General features: G+C 34.9%; 3 protein-coding genes across 5 annotated transcripts; 2 read left to right on the forward strand and 1 right to left on the reverse strand.

The window, feature by feature from the left end:
* Positions 1-5,431: 5,431 nt before the first annotated feature.
* LOC140057425 (solute carrier family 66 member 2-like) lies at positions 5,432-26,644 on the forward strand. Of its 2 annotated transcripts, XM_072103078.1 has the most exons (7): positions 5,432-6,111; positions 21,313-21,563; positions 21,952-22,281; positions 22,632-22,765; positions 23,416-23,493; positions 24,045-24,261; positions 24,676-26,644. In XM_072103078.1, the coding sequence occupies exons 3-7, from the start codon at positions 22,055-22,057 to the stop codon at positions 24,878-24,880; spliced, it is 861 nt and encodes a 286-aa protein (XP_071959179.1). In that variant the 5' UTR covers positions 5,432-6,111; positions 21,313-21,563; positions 21,952-22,054; the 3' UTR covers positions 24,881-26,644. The 2 variants fall into 2 exon arrangements, with proteins under 2 accessions (XP_071959179.1, XP_071959180.1); XM_072103079.1 differs by lacking the exon at positions 23,416-23,493 and having other exon boundaries at positions 5,727-6,111; positions 24,676-26,642.
* Positions 7,331-18,693, forward strand: LOC140057424 (splicing factor 3B subunit 3-like). Of its 2 annotated transcripts, XM_072103076.1 has the most exons (26): positions 7,331-7,636; positions 8,214-8,453; positions 8,549-8,625; positions 8,789-9,055; positions 9,701-9,842; positions 10,340-10,515; positions 10,894-11,072; positions 11,169-11,334; positions 11,462-11,557; positions 11,688-11,760; positions 11,990-12,141; positions 12,256-12,360; positions 12,607-12,657; positions 13,108-13,263; positions 13,515-13,658; positions 13,773-13,895; positions 14,080-14,234; positions 14,356-14,530; positions 15,470-15,675; positions 15,849-16,008; positions 16,340-16,465; positions 16,761-16,973; positions 17,158-17,400; positions 17,664-17,768; positions 18,036-18,131; positions 18,443-18,693. In XM_072103076.1, exons 2-26 carry the CDS (start codon positions 8,228-8,230, stop codon positions 18,485-18,487), a joined length of 3,657 nt encoding a protein of 1,218 aa, XP_071959177.1. In that variant the 5' UTR covers positions 7,331-7,636; positions 8,214-8,227; the 3' UTR covers positions 18,488-18,693. The 2 variants fall into 2 exon arrangements, with proteins under 2 accessions (XP_071959177.1, XP_071959178.1); XM_072103077.1 differs by lacking the exon at positions 11,462-11,557 and having other exon boundaries at positions 11,169-11,297; positions 11,693-11,760.
* LOC140057426 (mitochondrial import inner membrane translocase subunit Tim21-like) lies at positions 18,907-21,417 on the reverse strand. The gene is made up of 7 exons (XM_072103080.1): positions 21,310-21,417; positions 20,689-20,966; positions 20,168-20,230; positions 19,967-20,064; positions 19,798-19,871; positions 19,573-19,672; positions 18,907-19,261 (listed from the first exon to the last, which is right to left on the reverse strand). The coding sequence occupies exons 2-7, from the start codon at positions 20,906-20,908 to the stop codon at positions 19,166-19,168; spliced, it is 651 nt and encodes a 216-aa protein (XP_071959181.1). The 5' UTR covers positions 20,909-20,966; positions 21,310-21,417; the 3' UTR covers positions 18,907-19,165.
* Positions 26,645-27,080: the final 436 nt, after the last annotated feature.

Genomic DNA, 27,080 nt, shown 5'->3' on the forward strand with positions numbered 1-27,080 from the left:
ATTAGAAGGGGGGTTACTAACGAAGCTTTACACGAATCTAAATGTGATCGTTTTTAAATGTCGATGATATTACTCTAGTTAACACTTTTAATTCTAGCAACTTTAATTATATAGTTATTGATGTAGTAACCTTGAAAAAGCAAAATAACTTTATCAAACTTAACTTAACAAATGCAAGGTTATGCAAGTTTTGTTTAAAAAAGAACCTCAAATTGTAATTAACAATAACAAGCTTGAAAATGTCAGTGAAACAAAGATTCTTTTTATTGAAGCTAATAATAGACAAATGATCTACTCGGGTATAAGCCCACACCCCAAACTTGACGTGATTTCATGTTCAAGGAGGGTGGGCTTGTACGTCAGTATGGTGGTATTATTCTCGATGGCTCTGCTTGCTTTTAGAATTAAATCAAAATGGACACTGAAATATAAAGACGAATACAGTATAATGCTGTATAATGTATACCTCTCGGCTCTATCCATATACACATCACAGTTGTTGACGCGAATTCATTCCTTTTGTGTTGTGTGGAGGAGCAGTTCACTTTCGGACAGTGCTACTTTCCGAATAAACCTAATCAGTATTGCATTGTTTTAAATTAAACATGAATAAAATGTAAATTAAATATCACAAAAACATTAAATATAATGTTAGCATTTTATATAAATAACCTTACCGGGCGAATACCATGATCGGAATTAACAAATCCCTTTGAATATTAGCCTACTTAGAAGGAACTATAATTGAAATGAGATTAACTAAAATTAAAACAGATGAAAACAAACCTGAAAATGTTTTAACAAGCCAAGAAGAAACTGATTATTGAAGCGAGGCGAACTTAGCAATGTACAGTATGAGTAGGCCTATGTGCAGTTTATGATGAGAAACACAAGCTAAAAAGAAAAAGTAGTATTATTTCGATAGAAACGTCAACCAATCATAGTTAGAATAATGCAACACGTGATCATGCATAACAAAAACAGACAGATGGAAAAAAAAAGGAGGCAAGGATATGCTCACAGGCTTTATTTATCCTTAGACAGGCTTTATTCATCCTTAGACATCCTGTCCTGTTTCCGGTTCCCGTGGTCGTGTTGTCCTGTTTTTTTTTTCATTTTCTATGGGCTGCCTTATTCAAGCTTTGCTTTTTAGGAATGTTGCCCCTCTTATTTTAATAATTTTTACTGTTAATTTTTATTTTCTATGAAAGACAAGAGAAATAAATGTTTTTTTGATTGATTAATTTTGATTGATCCAGTAGACCTACATAAAGATAAATAAAATACACATTAACGATCCAAACATAAATAAATTCTAATTAAGTGACAAAGTATATTACTACAGTAGCAAATTATTTTTAATTTAGTAAAATTTCTGTGTTAAGGAATTTTATTTTTATAATGTTCTTTCTATTTCATAGCAAATATATTTGTATTATCAAGAACTACAGAGTCCTTATATTGGCCAGATATTGAAGAATGAAATATCTATTTTTATATTAGCTCAATTAAATATACATTGGTATAGGCCTATGTTATAATAAGCAAATAATGTTTATTTACAACCGTATACAAATTACAAATTTTCTTCGCGCAAGTCCGACTTGAACTACGAAAAAAAGAACCCCCTTACCACCTGAAATTGTAATTAACAATAACAAACTTGCAAATGTCAGTGAAACAAAGATTCTTTTTATTCAAGCTAATCTTAAAGAGGAACAAGGTAGTTTCTAAGAATAGTAAACGTTTACACATTCTGGCAATGTCTCTACTTGCTTAGCTGCTTTCCGAATAAACCTAATCACTATTGCAATGTTTTAAATTAAATATGAATAAAATGTAAATTAAATATCACAATAACATTAAATATAATGTTAGCATTTGTCTTGATATTATTTTATATAAATAACCTTACCGGCATTTGTGTAGTGTATGTTATATAGGCCAACATTTAAAAGTTCCGTAAAAAATTTTCCCCATTTTGGCCTATATTCGGTGACCTTTAACATCAAATCAAATAACAGCGAATTTATCAAAATAAGAAAAATGATGACAATTATTATTATTGTTATTATATTACGATTAATAATAATTATAATAATAATATTTAATATTAATATAAATATTTAATAATAATTCTAATAAATAGGCCTGGAAGCCTTCTACTGGTTATTAATGATATATACTATATTAATGAATATACTAATGTAAATATTATACGCCTGTGATAACAACTATGGGTCCTCAGTACCTGATGTTGAAACACAATGGTTTGTATTGTAAACTCTTTACTATATTTTATGTTTATTTTTATATACCTTTTTAAATTATCAACTCAAACCTATGATACTGTAGGACAATTTAATACAGTACCTGTATTACCATATGTTGATAATGATTTTTCTTTTATATTTTTGCAAATAGTTTAAAGGCCAGGTGCGGGCAAAAAATTTCTATTGATCATACATTCCAATAATTATCGATCTATAGTTTCCCCTATGTTTCATAATTTTTGAGATTTTATTTGTGTTACAGGAGCTTTTTGAAAATTAGCACTTTCTTATCAGTGGGGGGATAGTTCAAATTACACAGTAAAATCTCTATTCTTTTGTACACAAATTTTGAAAATAGAGAGGCATTTTAAAAAGCTATGAAAAATAAACGGTGTGGTAAAAAATGTTATCAGATGACTAAATATAGGTAATATAACTTGAATTTTACATTTTTGGTATTTTTATTCAACTTCAGAATTTAATTTTCATGCTATAGCAAAAATTATCCACCGTATATCCACCATCTTTTTTCACCTTCTAGGGAGTCACCAGACATGCTGTTACATTAGGTTAACTACCTAACTACTGAAAAAAAGTCTTCCTGGTTTTTTTGGCAGAATTTTACCAAATTTTGTATTTGACCATATTAGGGGAAATTCATGGTTTTTCATCTTGATTTCTGTTACAAATATTTGATTTATGTACAATTAACCAGATATTATATTTAAAATTCATGCCTGTACCTGAGCTTTAAGAACCTGTATCCGTCATATAATGTATTGTTTTGATGTATTATGTTAATTGGATGCACCACTTCTGTGTGTGCCATCGACAGGCCCGTAACCAGGGGGGGATCGGGGGGATCGTACGATCCCCCCCGCTGAACAGCGAGTTCCGCTTGGCCTCCCACTTTTTTTTTGCTGGGCATACTAACACAACACGACGATTGTTCACTACAGGCCTAGTCAAGCCTTAATAAATTTAATTGATATATATATATATATATATATATATATATATATATATATTTTAACTAAAATATAAAAACCTAACACTAAAATTTACAAGATAAGTTCTATTTGATAACTGCTGAACATCGTGGTTCTGGAGCTAGTGAGCTGTACACAGAGCATAGTTGTTGTTTGGTTGACATAACAGGGTATTCCCCTACACAGGTCTCCGCGTGCGTGTGTGACGTGCCCAGCCAGCTGCTTGATAGAGAAAGCATGCAGCTCACACGGACGCAAGTGCAAGATGCAATGGTTGAGTGAATTCAGGAATCATCTTAATTCCATGGTTTTTTACCTAAACACCACATGATGGTGAATATGCCTGTTAAAGTCTCAATGATACGATCCCTAATGTACCATGTTGTTGCTAGGAGGATTGAAAGGAGGAGGGATCTAGCCTAATTTCGGTCGGCAAGAGAATGCCGTCCTCTGACAATATAAGGTCGGCAATATTAAGATCGGCAATTGAAATTTGTGGGCTGGAAATTACACCAACAATATAGTTCATAAACAAAAGAGAATAGCCGGAAATGCGATTTGCGGCCATAGGCCTATAGAGAAAAAAATTCGAGGGTATGGTTCCAGTGGCGGATCTAGCGGGGGTGTATTTTTTTTTTAAATTAAATAGATTTTAAAAACACGTATCGTTTCGACGGTCATCAATCACCGATGGTTTGCACATTTTCATAGTGAAAATAGTACGTCGGAGCACATCGTCAGCTTGATCGCATTCCACCAAGCATGTACGTCGACATCCTTTGTGTACTATCAATCTCTAGCGGTCAGTCTAATTACCGAAAACAACCGAAAATAACCGAAAACAACCATAAACAACCGAAAACAACCACAAACAACCGAAAACAACCATAAACAACCAAAAACAACCATAAACAACCGAAAACGAACCGAAAACAAACCTAAAACAACATAAAATAATCTAAATACCGAAAACAAATTTGTATAATATTTTTTTAATGTCGCCCTCTATTGATGGGTGTTTCTAAATCTAAGACCATAACAGAGACAAAAAACCGCGCGCGCAAAAGCCAAGGAAGACCCTACGATGACAGTGTGCACAAAATACAACTAAAAATCGTACAATCAATCAATTGATAACATCGCATTTACTTACAGAATCTATAAAAATATTTTAATTTTAGTCTTTCGATTTTTGATCCAGAAACCAGCGCATTACTCCTTGTTTTTGAGTTCGTGTTGTGTCCGTTGGATATTGTGCTCCGCCAACAGAGCAAACAGAATTTCTATGTTTTTCCTAAAACAAATGATAATAAATGATACTTGACTTGACTTGACTTGACAATAATTATGAATATGTTAATCCATAGTATAGAAAGTAAATTGACTATGGTTAATCATGATCAATTTAATTATAGATTTTCAAAGATAAATTATACAAAGATACTAGGGACTATAAAGTATACTATCCTTAATCGCTTCAGTATTCACTTAAGTGACGAAACCGGGGACGAAAACGCAAAGTTAGGTAAAATCATGCTTTGTTTTTGAAAAGACTAAAAACGAAATGTGTTTATAGATTTTGTAAGTAAATGTAGTCTACGGTGTATTTCATTGAATTTGTACGATTTTTAGTTGTATTTTGTGCACACTACCATTTCGTAGGGTCTTCCATGATTTTTGCGCCTCTGTGTATGGTCTTAGCTTTAGAAACACCCATCAATAGAGGGCGACATTAAAAAAAATATTATACAAAATTTGTTTTCGGTATTTAGATTTTTTAAATTTTGTTTTCGGTTTGTTTTCGGTTTGTTTTCGGTTGTTTACGGTTGTTTTCGGTTGTTTATGGTTGTTTTCGGTTGTTTTCGGTTATTTTCGGTTGTTTTCGGTAATTAGACTGACCCATCTCTAGCGTTACCAACGATCATTCACAGTTAAGTGTAAAAGGAGCAAGTTGATAAAAGCCATGTGGTGAGCTTGGTCGCGTTCCACTAAGCAGGCGGCATCCTTTGTGATCGTCACTCCCGTATTGTAGAGTAGCGGTAGGCCTACCTCAGACGATCAATAGAGTTGATGAAGCCACATGGTCAGTGCTACTATACTACGCGCCCATTTATTAAGTATAAGTATTATAAAAACAAAGGCTAGGACTGTATGCCTACGAAAATTATCCCGTTAGGGCTAAATTTTATTAAAACGTATTACTATTAAAATATTAACAATGCTGCAGCATTTCATGACCCTTGTTGTTTTATTTGCTTTCCCGTCGATGATTCTCATAAACACATCGCGATGACATCATGACAAAAGAGGTGTTTTGTTTTTTTCAAATCACTAAATATAATGTAATCGAGCCGGACCGCTAATTTTTAAACGATCGTTTAAACCAGGTCGTTGAATATGCCGTGATTTTAATTGTCAAAAACATGACCGTCAGTCGATGGCCGGCTCGGAGTTTCGATAAATCTCTCGTCGCATGTGTTGCGTGGTGAAAACACTCTCAGCAAGTTTGCTTCATTAATATGCATGAGACTCTGTGACGACCCGCTTTAACGTGACGTCATTTTACTTTAGCTGCATGCGAAGTATAGTGACCGCGATCGACCCGGCGGCGATTTTTTTTTTCGTACATAAGTTGGGGACCCCCTCATGAAACGTCACAAAATAAACATGAATAATTCATCAGTTAAATTTTGTTGTTCCGTGTGCACCCAAGCGTATAGCAACAAGAAGTGATTACACAAGTGCGGTACGATTCTAGGCCTATCTTCGCTGTTGTTGCGGCGTGCGATTTCATAGAAGAATAGCGGCGTTTTGTGTGGATTGTCGAAATAATCAGCCTTTAGTTTATGGTGTTTTTAATATAATTTTTTACTAAAGAATTACGTGTTAAAACTATAGTTTCTATTAATACTATTAGGCCTAATTATTAGTCTCTAAACCCATGTCTATTCTAGTAGTAGCTAGCTGTGTGGGTGTGTGTGACGTGTGTGTGTTAGGTATGACCAAAGATAGTTACACTATCTTTGGTATGACACAATCCGAGTAATAAGTCAGCAAAATTAAACAATAAACATTACACAAAAATACATGTTTATTCTCGTGGGTCAAATCTTCCCATCTCATGTGTTCATATACGCGCATTTTTAAAGTTCCTTTGAGTACTGTACATGCATATTGTTTGATAATAAAATAGCAGAATTAAAAAAATACAGTACACAAATTATACACATTCTTTATTCTTGTGGGTCTAAGCTTTCTTTGGGCTATGTCCAATGAATTACTACTTAGTTTAATGTCTTGCCGTACTTGCCTAGCTGTCGATTAGCCTCGACTCGACACATTTTGTGTGAAGAAGAGTGCGCGAAGGCAATCCCGTGAATTGACTTAGAATCCTAGGCCTACTGTAGAAAGTATCGTATCGCAGTTGTGTAATCACTTCTTGTTGCTATACGCTTGGGTGCACACGGAACAACAAATTTAACTGATGAATTATTCATGTTTATTTTGTGACGTTTCATGAAGGGGTCCCCAACTTATGTACGAAAAAAAAAATCGCGACCCGGCGCGCGTGTAAAAAAATAATACCGGCCTAGACTAGGGCAAGTTTATAATATAAAGGTGAAAAACATCGTCGCGTTGTAAAAATTTAGATGTAAAGTACAGGCAAGTTGTTAGCTTGCTTTTGGTACCCTAGGTAAGTATCAGCTGCATATTCCACATGTCGTAATTTGCGAGCTTTAGAGTGTTTGGTAAATGACATTATGAGATGTTTGTAAATCGTTTTAAACGACTTACAATGCGCTAGAACGCCAAAATCCCGACCGGGGGCCCTTGGCGGCCCCCTGGCCCCCAGCCAATGTTTGCTCGCTTCGCTCGCAAAGCTACGCCACCCCTATTTCAATAGGTATCCTGGATCCGCCTCTGGGTTCCACTAAACAACTTAACGATCCACCCCGCCGTCAAACCTGGTTACGGCCCTGATCGATGCAAAGGTGTCATTTCCTAATAAATAAAAATTTAAAAAACTAAATAGTCTACACATAATATTTTGCTGATGAAATATAGTATCCATATGGGTAAAATACAGAGTTTTTCATTTTTAGACTCAACAGTTCATTTGGAACGTATAAAAACTAATCTTATTTGTTGTGAAGAAGAAGAATCTCCAAGAACTTGACCGGTTATGTTTGAGAACCATTTTATTGTTAAACTTAGCGCGCCATGTCTTGAAAATTATCATGTTTTTGTGTTTGATGTGTGTGCGACGCGATCTGTTGTACGTTTGGTCTGTGGTGGCGGCCGGCTAGCGACGATATACACACACGGTCACAGATACCGGTGGTAGAGAGGCTTATTTTTAGCCTATTCGTAATCGTAAGTAGTGCTGTTTAATATCGAGATACATCGTAAAATTCTGATTTAGAATTTAAAAGTTTTTGTTGTATAGATTTTTAGAAATATATGATAAAATAATTGTACGGTATATTTTGTAAACAATGCACTTTTTTGGGTGAAATTTAGCTAGAAACAAGTGTACCGTCGTAATAAGCAGTATTCGTAGGCCGATAGAGCTAGGCCAGCCTAGCTCTATTTTTACTTTTAGGCCTTGTTGACAATCAGTAACATAAGATTTATCTAAAAACCTTGAATGTTGTTGGTGGATCCGTTGTTGGCAAGTAGGGATCCAATCAAACTTAGGCCTAAGCCTATCCTAAAATAAGTAAAATCAGGATTAAGGTAAGGCTAAGCCTAGCCCTAGTCGGTCCCGTCGGCCCCTACCTAGATAGATAGGCCTGGATACGACACTCTGTACTGAATGAGGCTAGGCCTACCAGCTAGTGTAGTCTAGGCCTAGGATTATAAGGAATTGTGATACATTACATTCTTATGCAAAATGTATACTAGCCTAGATTCACTTGAATATTGAAACTTGTTTCTTTTTATTTTACAGATAATTGTACCAAAATGTTTCTGTACAATTTAACATTACAGAGGTCATCCGGAGTGACCCATGCTATCCATGGCAACTTCTCCGGAACAAAACAGCAAGAAATTGTCGTATCGCGTGGAAAAATTATAGAACTTCTACGTACAGAACCAAACACGGGAAAAGTTTACACATTGCTGACTCATGAGATATTTGGCGTTGTGAGGGCGCTCATGGCCTTTAAACTTACTGGTGGAACTAAAGGTAATTCTGTTGTTTTTGAATTTTGAAGGATGGGAGGGTTGGTACTATAGTGAACCTGTTATATTGTTATTAATGTACTATGTTTCTATTTTTAGATTACATTATCATTGGTTCAGATTCTGGTAGGATTGTCATTCTTGAGTATCTGCCAGCGAAAAATGTCTTTGACAAGGTAACAATTTTTCAATTTTGTCTACTGCTGTAATTTTGTTCTTAACCAAAAAAGAAACATTTTAGAATTTTATTTTTTCAATTGTGGTCCAAATTTACAAACATATTAATCGATAAATTTGTGTATGTCATTTTAAATTTTAATTCAAAATATTTAAATGTAGATCCACCAAGAAACGTTTGGAAAGAGTGGTTGTCGACGAATTGTCCCTGGACAACATCTAGCCGTTGACCCCAAAGGTCGAGCTGTCATGATAGGCGCTATCGAAAAACAGAAACTTGTGTATATTTTGAATCGAGACGCTCAAGCGCGACTCACAATATCGTCTCCGCTAGAGGCACACAAGTCCAATACATTTTGCTATCATATTGTAGGCGTTGATGTGGGCTTTGAAAACCCAATGTTTGCATGCCTAGAAGTGGATTATGAGGTGAGTGACACTGTAGCTTAGCACCTTTCCTTCCAATACCATGGCTTGGGTACAAATCTTTGCTATGACTCAAGAAAGCAAATTTTTCTCTTGGTCAAAATTTGTGTCAATACTAGAAACTTAGTTGTAACAAGACTTATTAGGAAACTATGACGTGCTACAGTTAGCTGTCATTTATTCGGAAATAAAGATATCTTAGTTTAAAAAACTAAGATATCTCTATTGCTTGAGTAAATGACAGCTTGGCGCGCCATAGATGTGTTTAGTTTAATGGTAGTTGACATGCCTGCCTTACCATCCAAGACCACCGGTTAAATCCTTACCTAATGGCAGGTTTAATGGTAGTTAACATGCCTGCCTTACCATCCAAGACCCCTGGTTAAATCCTAACCTAATGGCAGGGTTTTAACTCATCACTGATTCTGCTGAACTGTTAACTGCTGTTAAATAAGACTGTATGTGTGAATGTACTCAAAACAAATGATAAAGCTGTGCCTACACTATCAAACTGTATGTGATGTGCCCATATATGGACATGATGATGTCATATCACTACCATATTTGGGAATATCACATCACAATTTTTTTGCCAAACTAGTTTGATAGTGCAGACAGATCTTAAGAGATTGTGTATAATTATTTTAGGAATCTGACAGTGACCCTACTGGTGAAGCCGCACAAACCACGCAGCAAATGCTGACATATTATGAACTAGATCTTGGTTTGAATCACGTTGTTAGGAAATACAGTGAACCTCTTGAAGAACACGGCAATTTCCTTATTCCAGGTAAGTCTGTTAAATATAAAATGTTGGTCAAATATATGCAAGGGAATGACTAATAACAGTGGTTGTCTTATATAGTGCCTAATACAAATGTTTATAAGCTCAATGAGAATGAGCTGCTCTATTCTGTTAGACTAAGCAGCTAGTTATTTATTTATACTGGGTAACCTCTTCAGTCAAAGACTGGTCTCCCAGAGGGCCCAGTTATGATCAGTGGCTGTGTGTAAACTAGAACACAAGGGTAACAACCTCGTCTCGAAAGATGTACTAGGTTCTTTAAAGTGCGCATGAGCTAGATGTGTACACTGGACCTACGGTTTATAGTCCTTATCCGAGAAGACTCGTTCTACCACCAGAACCATGGAGCGAGTGAGCCTCGAACCCTTGCTGATGTTACAGCTAGATAAATACGGTTCCACTGTTTTAACCGCTCGGCCACTTGCTGTTGTTGATACTGTATTTGTTCCTAATAACCTATTATGTTGCCTTTGTACTTGTAGTGCCTGGTGGCAGTGACGGACCAAGTGGCGTGCTTATCTGCTCCGAGAATTACATTACCTACAAAAACCTTGGTGACCAACCAGATATCCGAATGCCGATTCCACGGCGAAGGAATGACCTTGATGACCCCGAGCGAGGCCTAATATTCGTCTGCAGTGCTGCTCACAAGACAAAGGTATTTATTATTTATAGTAATTAAAAAAATTTTTTATTAAATTTAATTTGGACTAAACTAAAATTAAAATACATTTATATATCTTTGTTGCGTATAAACCGAGACTAGTGTTTTCCACCATACCTGAGGGTGTCCAAGATTTACTATCCAATCAAATTGTAACAATACCATAAAAGCCCCAATGGTCTAATGGTAGTTTTGTCTGCATATCGAGTAGAAGATTCAGAGTTCAAATCTCGGTTGAGGTGACTTCTTATACTCAGATTTCCTCATCATCACCGTTTAGAAATTAATTCCAGTATATTTGTGCGGTTTAGAGTTTCTCTGTGCCAAATTTGAAAAACAAATGTTTAATATTTTTTTTTTCTTTTTTTGCAGTCAATGTTTTTCTTTTTAGCTCAAACTGAACAGGGAGATATTTTTAAGATAACACTTGAGACAGATGAGGACATGGTTACTGAAATCCGTCTCAAATACTTTGACACGGTCCCTGTTGCCACGTCAATGTGCGTCCTTAAAACTGGGTTTTTATTTGTGGCGTCAGAGTTTGGAAATCAGTAAGTAATACTCTGTATTTACAAACTAGCAAACTAAAATTATATAATATTTTTAATTTCTTTTTTACGCTCTAAACTTATTTTTCTTTTGTGTAGTAATTTATATCAAATAGCGCATCTTGGAGATGATGACGATGAACCAGAATTCAGTAGTACAATGCCGTTGGAAGAGGGCGACACCTTCTTCTTCGCTCCGCGACCTCTCAAGAATTTGATGGTAGTTGATGAACTGGAAAGTCTTTCACCTATTATGGCCTGCCAGGTAACTGAAAGATTTGTTTAGAATGAATTATTCAACCATTAATGATATCACTCATGTACAGTATGTCAAAATATTGTATATATGTTTACAATGATGTTAATGTTACGTTTTTTTTTTTATACAATAGATAGCTGATCTTGCCAACGAAGACACCCCACAAATGTACGCTGCATGCGGTAGAGGTCCAAGGTCATCCATGCGTGTCCTTCGTCATGGTCTTGAGGTTTGTCCAAGATTTAACTATCGATACTAGCGGATCAAATTCAGGCTTGAAATATGACCCAAAAATGAAGGGTAAAAAATCAGTAGAGTTTAAAAATGTTGTATATTCGTATATTGTGTTTCTTTTCTAGGTATCTGAAATGGCTGTGTCAGAACTTCCAGGTAACCCAAATGCTGTATGGACTGTGAAAAGAGCTAGCGATGGTATGTATATTGTACATATGCAATTCAGCCATGTGTAATTTGTATGTGAATTTTGAATAAATATACCGATATATATATATATAATATATAACATTGTATATGGTATTATCCCACAGTTATAGATATTAGCACAGTGATTGTTTTAAATAATGTGAGTTCTTTCCCCAAACCAGAAGTTCCAACTTCTTTTATACTATTTAAAATGTATTTATAAAACTTAATTTTCTAGATGAATTTGATGCTTACATTATTGTATCTTTCGTCAACGCCACTTTGGTCTTGTCCATCGGAGAAACCGTTGAAGAGGTAACAGATTCGGGATTTCTGGGAACCACCCCAACTCTGTCGTCATCACTTATCGGTGAAGACTCTCTTTTACAGGTACAGTGTATTTTTCCAAATTACAATTTTTTGTCTTTTAATGATAAATTTTATTAGTAATAGTAGTGTAATTTGTAGTTTTTGAAATATATTTCTTTGTTTTTAACATTCCAGATTTATCCTGACGGAATCCGACATATTCGATCCGATAAACGTGTGAATGAATGGAAAACACCCGGAAAAAAGAACATTGTCAAATGTGCCGTTAATCAGAGACAGGTAATACCATAGTTTACTCTCTAGTTGTAGTATAATAACTCTGTGGGTAACACCATATATTTCATGAATGATATACCAACGTGTCATTATTAAGAAATGTGATGTTTTCTTGCCCAAAATCTCTGTCTACCCTATCAAACTAGTTAGATAAAAGAAGTGTGATGTGCCCAAATATGGTAGTGATATGACATGTCCATATATGAATTTCTTGCCGTTGAGTTCTCTTTGTGTGTTTACATTTTTTAGGTTGTAATTGCTCTTTCTGGTGGTGAACTTGTGTATTTTGAAATGGATCCTGTAAGTATTGCTATACTACTAATCACTAATCGTAATCTATTAATTAGACCTACTTTTTAAATTAAATACAGTGTGAATTGGATCTTATTGGCAAATTATTGTTGTTCAATCTACAATATTAAACTAGTTTGACAAAAAAAGTTTGAGGTACCCAAATATGGTAGTGATATGCCTAAATATTATGGTAGTGGTATTCCTAAATATTATGGTAGTGATATTCCTAAATATTATGGTAGTGATATTCCTAAATATGGTAGTGATATTCCTAAATATGGTAGTGATATTCCTAAATATGGTAGTGATATTCCTAAATATGGTAGTGATATTCCTAAATATGGTAGTGATATTCCTAAATATGGTAGTGATATTCCTAAATATGGTAGTGATATTCCTAAATATGGTAGTGATATTTCAAAAGATATGTGACTTAATTGAAGGTTTTTTTTGTAGACTGGTCAACTAAACGAATACACAGAAAGGAAGGAGATGTCAGCAGACGTCAAGTGCATGAGCCTGGCTACCGTGCCAGCTGGTGAACAGAGAGCTAGGTTCTTAGCTGTCGGCCTAGATGACAACACAGTCAGAATCATCTCTTTAGATCAATCGGTGAGTTGGGTTTTGACATACAAAGGAAGTGTGATATCATGCAAGGGTTTTAAGGAATATCAGTAACTTATGTATTGTTTTAATGCGATACAAACTAGGAACTTTCAGTAACTTAAGTAGTGTTTTAACACATTAGTTATCAAGAACCATACAGGGGACCTTTTCAATAACTTAAGTAGTATTTTAACATGACAGTTATCAAGAATTTTCATTTACTTAAGTAAACTAAATATTCATATTTCTGTTACTAGGATTGTCTGCAACCTCTCAGTATGCAGGCTCTACCAGCCCCAGCTGAAGCACTCTGTATTGTAGAGATGGGTGGAACGGAGGCGAGAGAAGAGTCTGGCGAAACCGGTACAAGGGGTGGATTGTACCTTAATATTGGCCTTCAGGTAACTCTACTTGTTCTGTTATTTCTTATTTTCTAATAAAGAAATTATCATATTTAATATATGTACATTGCTCATATCTTATTGTTTAATCAAGTGGTTTGGTTTGTTTTTCAGAATGGTGTATTATTAAGGACGGTCTTGGACTCGGTGACTGGTGATTTATCAGACACAAGGACACGTTACCTTGGCTCAAGACCAGTTAAACTGTTCAGGGTTATGATGCAGGGATCTCAGGCCGTAAGTAATATGGAGTTTTCATTTTTTAAACTATGGTAGTTGCGTCAGTTAAATTTTATTGTGTGCATGCATTTTAGCTTCTTGGTATGTGCACTATAATATAAATCCGTATTATTATTATGCAGTAACAATACATTAGGGTGTGCTTTCTTGCTCTGAAAATAACGAATGATTTCTCATACAGGTGTTGGCAATGTCCAGCCGGTCATGGTTGAGTTATTGGTACCAGTCTCGTTTCCATCTAACGCCGTTGTCTTACGAGTCGTTGGAGTACGCTTCGGGTTTTGCGTCTGAACAGTGTCCAGAAGGTATTGTAGCCATCTCTACTAACACGTTGAGGTAAGCTTCATAATCATAGTCTTATATAGTGTTTAATACGATGTTTATAAGCGCTTAAAATATTATACATATATTATTATTTAAAACAGGTCACTAATTTAACTAATTGTTGATTTTTTAGAATTTTGGCATTGGAGAAGCTAGGAGCAGTTTTCAATCAGGTTTCCGTGGCGCTTAAATACACACCAAGGAAGTTTATTATTCCGCCTGATAGTAGTAATCTAATTCTAATCGAAACTGACCACAATACATATACAGATACAACGAAAGCTCAGCGTAAACAACAAATGGCAGAGGTAAGTGTTCGATAAATGGTTTAGTTGTTAAGGTGCTTCAAAGGTACAGGGTTCAATCTTGACCTTGTGCCAAAGTTCAATCTTGACCTTGTGCCAAAGTTCAGTCTTGACCTAGTGCCAACGTTAAGTCTTGACCTAGTGCCAGAGTTCAGTCTTGACCTAGTGCCAACGTTAAGTCTTGACCTAGTGCCAGAGTTCAGTCTTGACCAAGTGCCAACGTTAAGTCTTGACCTAGTGCCAGAGTTCAGTCTTGACCAAGTGCCAACGTTAAGTCTTGACCTAGTGCCAATGTTAAGTCTTGACCAAGTGCCAACGTTAAGTCTTGACCTAGTGCCAGAGTTCAGTCTTGACCAAGTGCCAATGTTAAGTCTTGACCTAGTGCCAATGTTAAGTCTTGACCAAGTGCCAACGTTAAGTCTTGACCTAGTGCCAACGTTAAGTCTTGACCAAGTGCCAACGTTAAGTCTTGACCTAGTGCCAACGTTAAGTCTTGACCTAGTGCCAACGTTAAGTCTTGACCAAGTGCCAACGTTAAGTCTTGACCTAGTGCCAACGTTAAGTCTTGACCTAGTGCCAACGTTAAGTCTTGACCTAGTGCCAATGTTAAGTCTTGACCTAGTGCCAACGTTAAGTCTTGACCTAGTGCCAACGTTAAGTCTTGACCTAGTGCCAACGTTAAGTCTTGACCTAGTGCCAACGTTAAGTCTTGACCTAGTGCCAGAGTTCAACCACTGCAAGTTGTAAATAAAGTAGGCTAAAGTAGACACCGAAGCCTTTTTAGCTACGATCTATGAGTTTGGAGGTCAATTCAAGTTCAACTTTGATTTTACGAATCCCATGTTTTATGTCCTACGAAAAATATATTTGAATGTAGATTTGTGCACATTTTTATTAATGAAGGTTTATTATTGACCTACTAAATTCCGCATTTTCCGCTAGGAAATGGTTGAAGCAGCCGGAGAAGAAGAGCGAGAGCTAGCCGCTGAGATGGCAGCAGCGTTTATCAACGAAGATTTACCAGACACCGTGTTTGGAGCCCCTAAAGCTGGCGCTGGTATGTGGGCATCGGTTATTAGGCTGCTCAATCCGGTATCTGGGAACACGCTGCATTTGGTGTCTTTAGAACAAAACGAATCAGCTCTAAGGTGAGAAATTATCAGCTATGATTTGTTGGGGTATCACTGCTACGAACTTTTAACCATCATTACCTAAGTTTAATCCCATGCTTGAGTATTAAGCCTAAGTTTAATCCCATGCTTGAGTATTAAGCCCACCCCTTCAGTAAACAACTATAACTTGTAAATTATTACCATTTCAGCCTTGCTGTATGCAAATTCAACAGCAGAGGTGAGGATGACTTGTTTCTTGTTGTTGGCACCGCTAAGGACATGACGCTGAGCCCTCGCACATGCTCAGGAGGGTTCTTGCATACGTACCAAATCACAGAGAATGGATGTAATCTGCAGTTGTTACATAAGGTACAGTTTACCTTCTTTTAAGGGCCTTTCACACTGCTCCAATCTGGTTCAGGTTTCGTCAAATTGGGCGTACAGTTTTTTGTTTTCACGACAAGCCATTTAGCTATGCACCTCTTGTGTAAAAAAATTGGTGCGTAACCATGTGTCGCGTCGTAAAAAACAAAACATGAAGACGCGATTTTATTTCAACCAGATTTTTTTATTTAACCGGTGCAGGTGTGAAAGGCCCTTTAGTTCAGACTCAATCTGTTACGTAAATAGTATCAAAACCTAAGACACTCCTCAAACTTGTTTGGGGTCAGTGATCTTATTTTTTTCTTTTTATTTCCAGACGCCAGTGGATGATGTACCAGCTGCCCTATGTGCATTCCAAGGTAGGATACTTGTAGGTGTTGGGAAATTACTCAGAATATATGATCTTGGAAAGAAGAAATTACTGAGAAAATGCGAAAATAAGGTAAATATACTGTATTTTATTTATTTATTTTTTTTATTGTATGCTTTTTAACACAGGATTAGGGCAGATCCTAGATTTTTAAACGTGGGAGTGTTAACATAAAACTAAAAAAAAGTTCATGACGACAGTCAAAGGGTGGTGGAGGGAGGCGAAGCAAGTGACCCTAGTGCTGTAGCCGCACCTACAGGAGTTTTTAACATGCTCAAACTGACCAATTGTCTCGTCTCTAACACGTCTGTATTTTAAATCGGCCAATGAGTCTTAAAACAAATTTAACAATACCTACTTTTTTCAGATGATCCCAAATATCATTGTGAACATTTCGACGGTCGGTAACCGTATTCTTGTAAGTGACATACAGGAGAGTATACACTTTGTGCGGTATAAACGTGCGGAGAACAAGTTGATAATATTCGCAGATGACACGTATCCTCGTTGGATCACCGCTTCTTGTATCCTTGACTACAACACTGTTGTCTGTGCTGACAAGTTTGGCAATATTACAGTCGTAAGTATTCTAAAGCTCTGTCTACACATGTGTCCAAGTACTGATATGCCCAAATATGGTAGTGATATGACATCATCATGTCCATACTTTTAAATTACTTTATCAATAGATAACATATTTCAGTAATTAGTTTATATTTAGTCTTTAATCTTAATCTGGATTATTTCAATTTTTTAATCTCCAGCTTCGACTTCCGGCTAACATCAACGATGAGGTAGATGAGGATCCGACCGGTTCCAAAGCATTGTGGGATAGAGGCCTGTTAAACGGGGCATCACAAAAGGCCGATATAATTTGCAATTTCCATATAGGTGAAACAATCCTATCGCTACAAAAGTCAATCTTGATTCCTGGCGGATCAGAATCACTTGTTTACACGACACTGTCCGGAGCTGTTGGGATTCTGGTGCCGTTTACATCACATGAGGTAATATTGGAATTGTTATCCCTTTTGAAAATGTACTGAAGTATGTTCAGAAACTGATAGTAATAATATTAGTAATATATGACTTGTTAGGCACACATCCACCAAAGTGCTCAAGGCGCCTTTAAAAACCCCAAAAAACTAATTTGTATAAACCTAAACATTTACCAGCAATTTAAGGTGCATAGACCTGACCGCCAGTACTTAACTCACAGGTGTTCTCAGTACAATTAAATTATGTCGTATTTTTTTTTTTTTCTTTGCAGGATCATGACTTTTTCCAGCATCTTGAGATGCATATGAGATCAGAGTACCCACCATTATGTGGCAGGGATCATCTCTCATTTAGGTCTTACTACTTTCCAATCAAGGTAAGTGCATCATCTAGGATACATAGTAAATAAAAGTAGTTTTAATTGATACATAAAAACAACAAACATACACTTAAAGACCAATTTACACAGACGATTGGTAACGGTTATCGAAAAAATCACGTAGCTTGTACCACATCGAATCTGTATCTATCCTGAGCAGAAACCACCCATCCGCACTGCGTTGTGGTCATATAGAATAATATAAATTTTGTATTACCGTTAACGCTCGTCTTTGTGAATTGGCCTTTACTTTATACTTTACAGAGTGTAATTGATGGTGATCTTTGCGAACAGTTCAGTTCAATGGATACAACGAAGCAACGAAGCGTAGCAGAGGAATTGGAACGAACACCAGCTGAGGTAAGACTTGTCGTACACCACTCTTTGGCTTTTGAAGCCATCTTAAGCTGTGTTCACACTTGGACCCAGTGCAAGGATGCAAGCGCACCACAATTGTTGCATCAAAGCTTAGAAACATCCTTTAATTTGATGTTGAAAGACTTTTACTACAAACTATGAATTAATTACTTTTAAAGCGTAAACGTAATTGCTCAGATCAGCTGTCAAAGTTTAAATATATGGCACTTGAGTTAATTTTTAGGCATATTTGATAGCATTTTTTTGTGAATGAAAATATTTGTTAGTAATATTGTTTTCTTTTTCTCTCTTAGGTGTCAAAGAAACTTGAAGACATAAGGACACGATATGCATTCTAACTTTTGTAAATTTACACCCATTCCTCTGATTTAAAAAAAAAATATCCTTAAAAATGTAGAATAACATAATTTGATGTACTGTATTTGATCCAAATTCATATTTCCTTAAAACTTACAGTAATAAATGAGTCAAAAAATTGGATTTTATATTTCTTACTTGTACACAAGTCTTCATAAATGGCGTGGCCAAGGACTAACTTAATATATGACCATGTTGATCATTTTTAAGAAGTGAAAATATCTTTTATTAATTAAAGCGTTCTGTAGCAAACTTTTCCGTCACTGCACAGTATTATTTTTCATGTCGAGTACAAGGAATTAATTTACAAAATGGTAAATTAATAATTACCATGGTTATTAATAAGTTTACATTATTTAGTATTGTCTGTTTGTAATTGCATTTTTTTTATAAAATCATGTAAAAACTACATAAAATTACTGAAAATCTTTTCAGGAAAAACAAACGTCTGTATATTGCGATTAATTGTATTGTTTTGTGTAGCTGTTCAACATTTCCAATACACCAATCGAGCGATATGTCCATAGCCAATTTATTTTCATTCATTTTTAAATAAAAAATCTACAAAATGTCTATAACATAGTATGTGTAGCATGCGACACTGGCGCATATGCTCTCTGTCTACCAAGTACTGTAGTATGGCTATTTCAATGCATAGGTCAAAGTTTATTTCCATCTTCGATGATTAATCTCCTTTGCGGGTAGCCGTCTAGATCCACGTACATGTAATTGTACTCTAGCTTACCACTTGCAACCTGAAAGTAAAGACCGAAATTAGTACTATTAAATCTCGTGCGAGGCTTCAGGAACTCGTGCGAGGCTTAAGGAACTCATGCGAGGCACAATTTTGCCGCAACGCAAAGTATCTATTGTATCACGTTTGTGTTTCTTTCATGTGGGAACCAAGCTTTAGTTCGGCTTAATTACATATTATACTGCATATTGCATGTTACCGTGAAGCATATGAACTGTTTTTTGGGCGAAATTTACGCAACATAGATATTCAAGTTGTTAAACACTATCAATATATTTTTATACAAAAACTAAATAATTTGTTCTCGTTTACCTGCTCAACTTGTAGATGCACTGTGCCTTTCTGTTTACTGCCCTCAATGTAAAACTTCATTCTCATATATTGGATATCATTTTTGGTAAAAATCATGTGGCTGTAAAATATATTATACTGTATTTACTTTGCATTACATTTTTAATATAAGCAGGTTTTTTGTTTTGGTACTCCAGTACATTTAATTATTAATTTACTCAATCGAATAATGGCAATTGAAATTACCTAACATGCCTACGGCGCCCTCTCCTGTCCATTTCACCGTATCCCTTTACAGGTTCTCCAATCGCTTCTACAACCTGTATATATATAACCAGAAATTGTAGCATTTTTAAAAACAAAATACTGTCTATTGAAATAATTTCAGTTGATTTGAAAAAATGCTTTTACACACCTCATAATTATTTTTACATAACTTTAAACTTCTTGTGAAAACTGAATTTGGACTTTTTGAGTCCATTAGCTCTTGGCCGACAGTATAGAACATTGCAACTGAAAAACAAGTAAATAATCATAAATGTTTTATATTCATTAATATTATTAACAAACAATATTTTTATTGTTTTTTGTGTATATAGAATAGACAGATACTTACTTAATAAGACTGCACCAACTACAACAACAGCTATGTATGTTAAGTCTTTACTTGCCTGTGCAACTGTATAGAAAAATAATAATTTTTTTTTTTTTTTTTATTTATTCAATTTCTGCCATATACATAAACAAAGAAGACAAAACAATTATAAAAGGAGGCACGGAAAGACCAAACAGGTGCTAAACACCTATGCTAGTTGGCCAACCCAGAACAGAGAAAAATAAATAAATTACATTCTACAATAATAATAACAACAATGATAGCAATTATGCAATGCATTTTCAAAGCTATCTACTGCGGCCAAATATATTGGCTCTCCATCCACACATGAAATGTATATCTGTGTATTTATACAGTAATACATTAAGTAATTTAATACTTAAATATTGCGTGTATTGCTTTTACATTACTTTCTCCTTTTATTTGAAAAACTATTTTTTACTGAAAACTCATCCATTTCCCACACCATTTTTTCTTACGTCGTTTTTCAAGTTTTATAATAGAATGATTTATTAAATAACCTTTTTTCCCAATCTGAATTTGTTGAGAACCCTTGGTTTTAGACTTCGCAATGCCTTTGTTATTTGATGCCGATGCAACCCATCGATTGATTTCATGCCTGATCCCTTTATTTCTTCCAAAATATCTGCAGCAGTGTGTAAATGAAAAGACGCATCTGATGGGTGAGCCATTAGAGAGGACGGAATGATGGCAAAATCTTGCTAATACACTAAATCTCATTGTTGCTATCTATTATTGGTGTACATTCACTGGGTTCTGATTCACTGTTCTCTCATACCTAAATATTAAAACAAAACAAAAGTACGTATGAATTTCAATTACAATACATGATTGATTATATATACCAAATATAACCACAATTCAATCATTGCCTTGGACGTGTCTGCTTCCTAGGCCTAATAATACCTAGACTAGGTTTAGTAATAGGCCTAGACTACTGCTGGGTAGCCTAGGCTAGTTGTATTCTCTCCTGTGGGCGGTGCTACCTAGATTGCTAGAGGACCACGGAGTTCTAGGGTGTAGGGCTAGTCCAGAATAGGAGGATAATAAATAGTGTGCTTTTATTTTTAAAAATATAATGCTGTTTATAACATGTAACGAAACATCAAAAACATACAAACCAGTGAGTGCCTGGTGTGGTACGGTCAAACTTTGTGTTTTGATTGCTGCATCCTCCTGCTTAATTGCAAGAAGTAAAAAAAAACCAGGGTCGCGTCTCCTTGTTGAATGTGATGACGTATCATGTCATGGAGAGGTCAGGTAAAGTGTGCCACCACCACTCTGTTGTGTTTTGAAAACCGCAAAAAAACATTCAATAATGTATTCAAGATAACATCATTATCTGAAGAAGATTGTTGAAACCAAACGTATTACGGTATTGTTGATTAATTACATCATATTGTAGTGTTTTTAAAACACTAGTGGGCCTAGGCCTAGTGGTATAATATAGTAACTTTGTTGACAGCACGAGATGGCTTACGGAAAGCAGAATAAACTGCTCATGTACGTGCTGTTGTACTGTGGCCAGCCTAGCCCTCCTACTACTGTACTGAGTAGGCTGTACTTTAGATTAGGGGTGTTCGGTTGTAGTAGCTTACTTAGTAGTGATAGGCCTAAGTTAGGGTAGGCCTAGTCTGTCTTCTGTCTGTCCTATTAATTATAAATAACATTGAATTAATTTTAGTTTACTTATAGATTAACAATTTTAATTCATCTCTTAAATTAAACTTAATTCAATGAACAGTATTTTTATTTTCTTTCAGATAAACAATGTCGCTACACAATTTTACTGCTGTTTATAGTTGATACTATTCAGAAAAGAATTTGTTTTTTCAATCAATTTTGGGCCATGAACCATAATTTAAAATGGATAATTTAATTTACAAACTTTTCCAAAACTTCCAATTATCTCTTCCGGAACTATCGCTTTCCAATTTGGTATCATGGATTGCGTCGGGAAGCATCATGTTCGGCGGAATCGTGCCTTATATCCCACAATACTTACAAATCAAACGCACAGACAATGCTGACGGCTTTTCTACTTACGTGTGTCTCGCTTTGATATTGGCTAATTTATTAAGAATTTTATTTTGGTAAGTTTTTTAATTTCGTAAACTTAATTCAGACATATGTGCTTGTGATTAATAAATTAATTATTTTATTATGATAATTTTAAAGGCCAGTTTACACAGACGAGCCATGGATATATAATACTTGTAATGGTAATAAAAATATAGAATCTATGTTAATATTCCTTATGATAGGCAGTTTTCGGTCAGGATAGATACAGATTCTATGCGGTTTTCTGCTTACCGTTATAGCTTGTCTGTGTAAATTGGCCTTAACACTCAACTAAACATTTATTCTTTCAATTGATAATACTACAACAAAATTAAGATTTAACAATGAATGATAAACACAATTGATTTGTGGTCTTGTACAGGTTTGGACATCCCTTTGAGTTTCCACTCTTAGCACAAAGTGTGATCATGCTAGCCACTATGCTGGTGATGCTGCATCTATGCACTCAAGTCAAAGCAATGCAAGAAATATCAACAAGGAAACGAAAATTCACAGGTTTGATATCGGATCTATTTTTATTGTCACTGTCTGTGTGAAAATGATTCTACTGCAGTTACTGCAGTTACTGAATTCATTTAGTCTTTTTTATATTTACTTAACAAGCTTTATTTTTTAGGGTAATCAAACACACTGTTTATTGTAGTTACTGCCTCATACTATGTACATTGATAATAAAAAGATATCATATATCATTGCAATAAATAAAATGTAGTTACTGCAGTAGAATAATTTTGACATTGGTTCCTAATTTTAGTTTAGTAGTGGTGTTACAACATTTTCCCTCGTTTGTTTCACAGTAAAGTGTCCCCTAAATGGAGGTATTTCAAAAAGGGGGCTCTAGTTCTAATATACTTTGGCTTTTTCACATACTATACTATATAGATTTATTCAAAAATTCAAAATTCAAAAAACTTTTATTGTCCAATTACATACACCATACATACAAACAATTGTAAATGTGTCGTTTCATACACTACATACTGTACATAACAATAAAGTGCTTTTCCAAGAAAATCATGCTTGCTTGCCTTGGCTTACAATCTTTGTCTCCATACTGCTGCCACTGTTGTATTGCATTCATTACCTTTTCTTCATCACTATCTGCTTCGCATGCTCATCCTGTTCACTTTCCATTTGTCCTTCAGATCCTAACGACGATTCCTTAAAGACTTCCTCTTCTTCTCAGCAGCTTCTCGTTGCAAGCCCATTGAAAGCTTTCATTGGTAGGTATTGCAATACATCAGTGGCAGCACTAACAGTGGGGGAAAAATCCTTTAAAATTGTCCTATGTCTATCTCACCACAGCATGTATAGATTATTCCTTCTTGCGACCTTCAATTAAGCATGGTTCCCACGTGGACGTTTTGTTTCGTTTGAACAGCATAAAATCAACGCAATATAAATATATATATAAAAATAAACAAAATTCTGGGCAGAAGCAGGTTAAGCAAAATACATTGCTGTAACTCAAATGAGTCAGCTACCCCTTACGCAAGTAATTTGACCAATAATGACGCGATTGATCATCTGAATGGTCGCTTGCGATTGGTCAACTCACTTGTCTAGGTTCTTGTATTGCTTCCAAGTGGGTACCGAGCATTGATCAAATCGAATGATATATCTCAAAATACACTAAATTCCATTTTTTTTTTTCATATGCCACCAGCAAGCACAAACTCGCCAATTACAGGATATACTAAAATCAATAAAACTATTGATCAATAAAACTAGTTTTTATAATAATTTCATAATAAAACGATTATTTTTTTGATAGATTTTGATGCACGGTACTTTTGGCAATGGAGTCGGTTTAGAGATTACGTTTTATTCCTGGCGGTATTCACTCTCACCGGTGCTCTTGTCAACTACTTGTTTCTTGGTTTTTTTGTTTACGTGGAGTTGATAGGTTTTCTTGCCGTATTCACAGAAGCAATGTTAGGTTCTCCACAGTTTTATAGGAATCTACAAAATAAATCGACGCAAGGAATGAGGTATTATTTGAATATTACGTTATGAATTATGTAACAAAATGCAATAGAACGACTCTTAAGCTCTGTCTACACTATAAAACTTATGTGAAAAAAAAAAGTGATGTGCCCATATATGGACATGATGATGTCATATCGCTACCATATTTGGGTATATCACTACAATATTTGGGCAAATCACACTCCAGTGTACATAGTTTGTCCATGTGCACTTTAAAGAACCCATTCGAGACGAGTAGAGGGTTACCGCAGTGAACTGGTTCACAAAATAGCCTCTGTATCAGGGGGATTACCACCTATCTGATAGCACATGTGATTAATTTAATATTGGTAATCCTTGGCCACATGTGCCTAAAGACATCAAAATAAAAAAATGTATTACTAATCAATTATTTTTGGTTGTTATTTTGTTGACAGCGTGCAGATGGTGTGCTTCTGGTTGTCAGGTGACCTGTTCAAGACTGGTTATTTTGTTGTGAATGAAGCGCCGATGCAGTTCTGGGTTTGTGGCGTCTTACAAGTTTCCATAGATGTAGCCATTCTTCTACAAGTATATTGTTATCGTGGGCAACAACCGAGAAGAAAAGTAGTGCAAGCGCCCTCATCGGCTCACATTTCTTAGTTGAATTGTAAGGTGAATAATACATATAGATATTCTTTGATAATACAGCTTAGCATTCTTGAGGGCGGGCTTCCAGATTACAAATATGAAAGACAAAATGCTAGTAAGCGGTAAACTTGAGGAAATATGTATCATAATATTGAAAGCAATACAATAACATTAGACGAAGAAATTATGATGAAATATAGTTTAGGCTATGGACTTGATCAGCTAACTACATTAGGTCACATGTGTTAGCAAATACCATACATACATATATGGTGCAAAGTACAATATTCTACCTATTTTTATAATGTAAACCTATTTATAATATTAAAATAGATTTTTTAGAATTTTATTTTGGGTTTGAGGGTGCTTTTTATATAATTAATAAGAATTGCTTAAATTTACGGTTTTGTTTAGAATTGTTTAGAATTGATTGTACAACCGCAAATATTTAATTAATCATTACTAAAGCACAAGATGATGTAATATTGACTTAATGCAGTAAAGATGAACAACGTCCCTAGCCAAGACTTGAACTTAGGTCTTCTTTTCCAGTGGTCAAATGGAAGAGCATCTGCATATCAAACAAGTTCAGTCTTGGTCAGGGGCGTCCTTTTCTCTCACAGTTTCTGTGTGTTCACACATTTAAAATTTGTTGACATAGCTTGCTGTATGTAATACATAAAATATAAAAAATGGTTTTATACGAAAATGAAATATTACAACTAATATTTTTAAATAACATTCCAGATTCTAGATATAAAATTTTGTATGCAAAATGTGTTATTTTATGAATTTTTCTTTGTTATTTATTGTTTTTAAATGTCTGTAAGATTAGATTAAGAGCTTTTTTTTTTTATTTGTTATTTTTTTTAATCCCTCAATTTGTTTTCATAAATTAATTAATTAAATTATTAAATTACATTAATTGATAATAAACAACAAAGCAGAAGTAAATATAAATTATAAACAAATTTTAATTGTTATTTCTTACTGTATTTGTGCATGGAGGGAATATATTTTCTCCATGATTTGTTACAGCACTTTCTAGTTCGTTAGTTAGTGGTGACCAGATTGTGACAAGAGGGGAAACAGAAATAACGAACAGGGAAATTGTTGTAGAAAATGTTTTCCGTGACTAATTGATGTCAAAAGGGGAATAAATAAAACGTGCCCCAGTTCTAAGAGCGCAGGTAGCGCTCGTGTGATTTAGGAGATATACAATGTTTCTGTTTAGACAGTCCCACTACATTTTATTCATCAAAATTAAATAATATAAAAAAAAACAACATTGGTTTAAATTTAAATATTGTTAAAAATCTTTATTTATTGACATTCGTTGTTGCAGATGAATTACAAATTGATCATTTTGTAAAGGTAGTATGTACAAACAAGGCAATCTAACAACAGGACACTGAGCTTGCCTTGCCAAGATAGGAACTCGTAACAGTCCTTTGATCTTATGTCTGGCTGCGACAAATACCAACAGTACTGTAATATACATATTCTCTGCGTCGTACAGTGTCCTTTAAGAACTAATCGTGTCGCAGCCACAGATAAACCCTTTGATCTTCGGCGCTCAGCATCCTGTTAGATTGCCTTGGTACAATATGACATTTAAAATCCATCCTGTCTCTAACTCATTATGTGTTTTGTTGTAATTTCATTTGTATTGTTGGTTACACAGTAGAGCCCTAATCTAAGAACATGAAGTCAAAACTAGGCCAAGTAATTGTTTACACTATTAATCAATACCAAAAGATAACAACAATATTATAATATATTAATATATTATTATAATAATAATATAGGTTAACTTTGCTTTTGATGACTTTTAAATGATAAATCAAAAAATAATAAACTTGCATTTTAATATTTTTTCACCTAGTATTTTAAAATTGAAAACCTCATAAACAAAGCGATTGTACAACAATATCATTTTGATTTTTACTTTATTTACAAACAATTCTCAATCCCAGAGCCTGTAATAATTTTTTTTAACGATTCGGAAGCATTAAAAAAATAAAATCAATAATTATTTAAAATATACTTTTCATAAATTCAGCCTCAGTGGAAATTGCACACAAGACGTTTACTGCGATAAGCATGCATACAATGTATAAAAAACTTAATATTTGCATTAACCTGCTGCAGTAGGCCTAATCACATACACCTCAATCTGGCAAACATTCGGCCTTTTCATTTCTAAGGGCTG

Source organism: Antedon mediterranea, chromosome 8, assembly GCF_964355755.1.
Source record: "Antedon mediterranea chromosome 8, ecAntMedi1.1, whole genome shotgun sequence".
NCBI lineage: Eukaryota > Metazoa > Echinodermata > Crinoidea > Comatulida > Antedonidae > Antedon > Antedon mediterranea.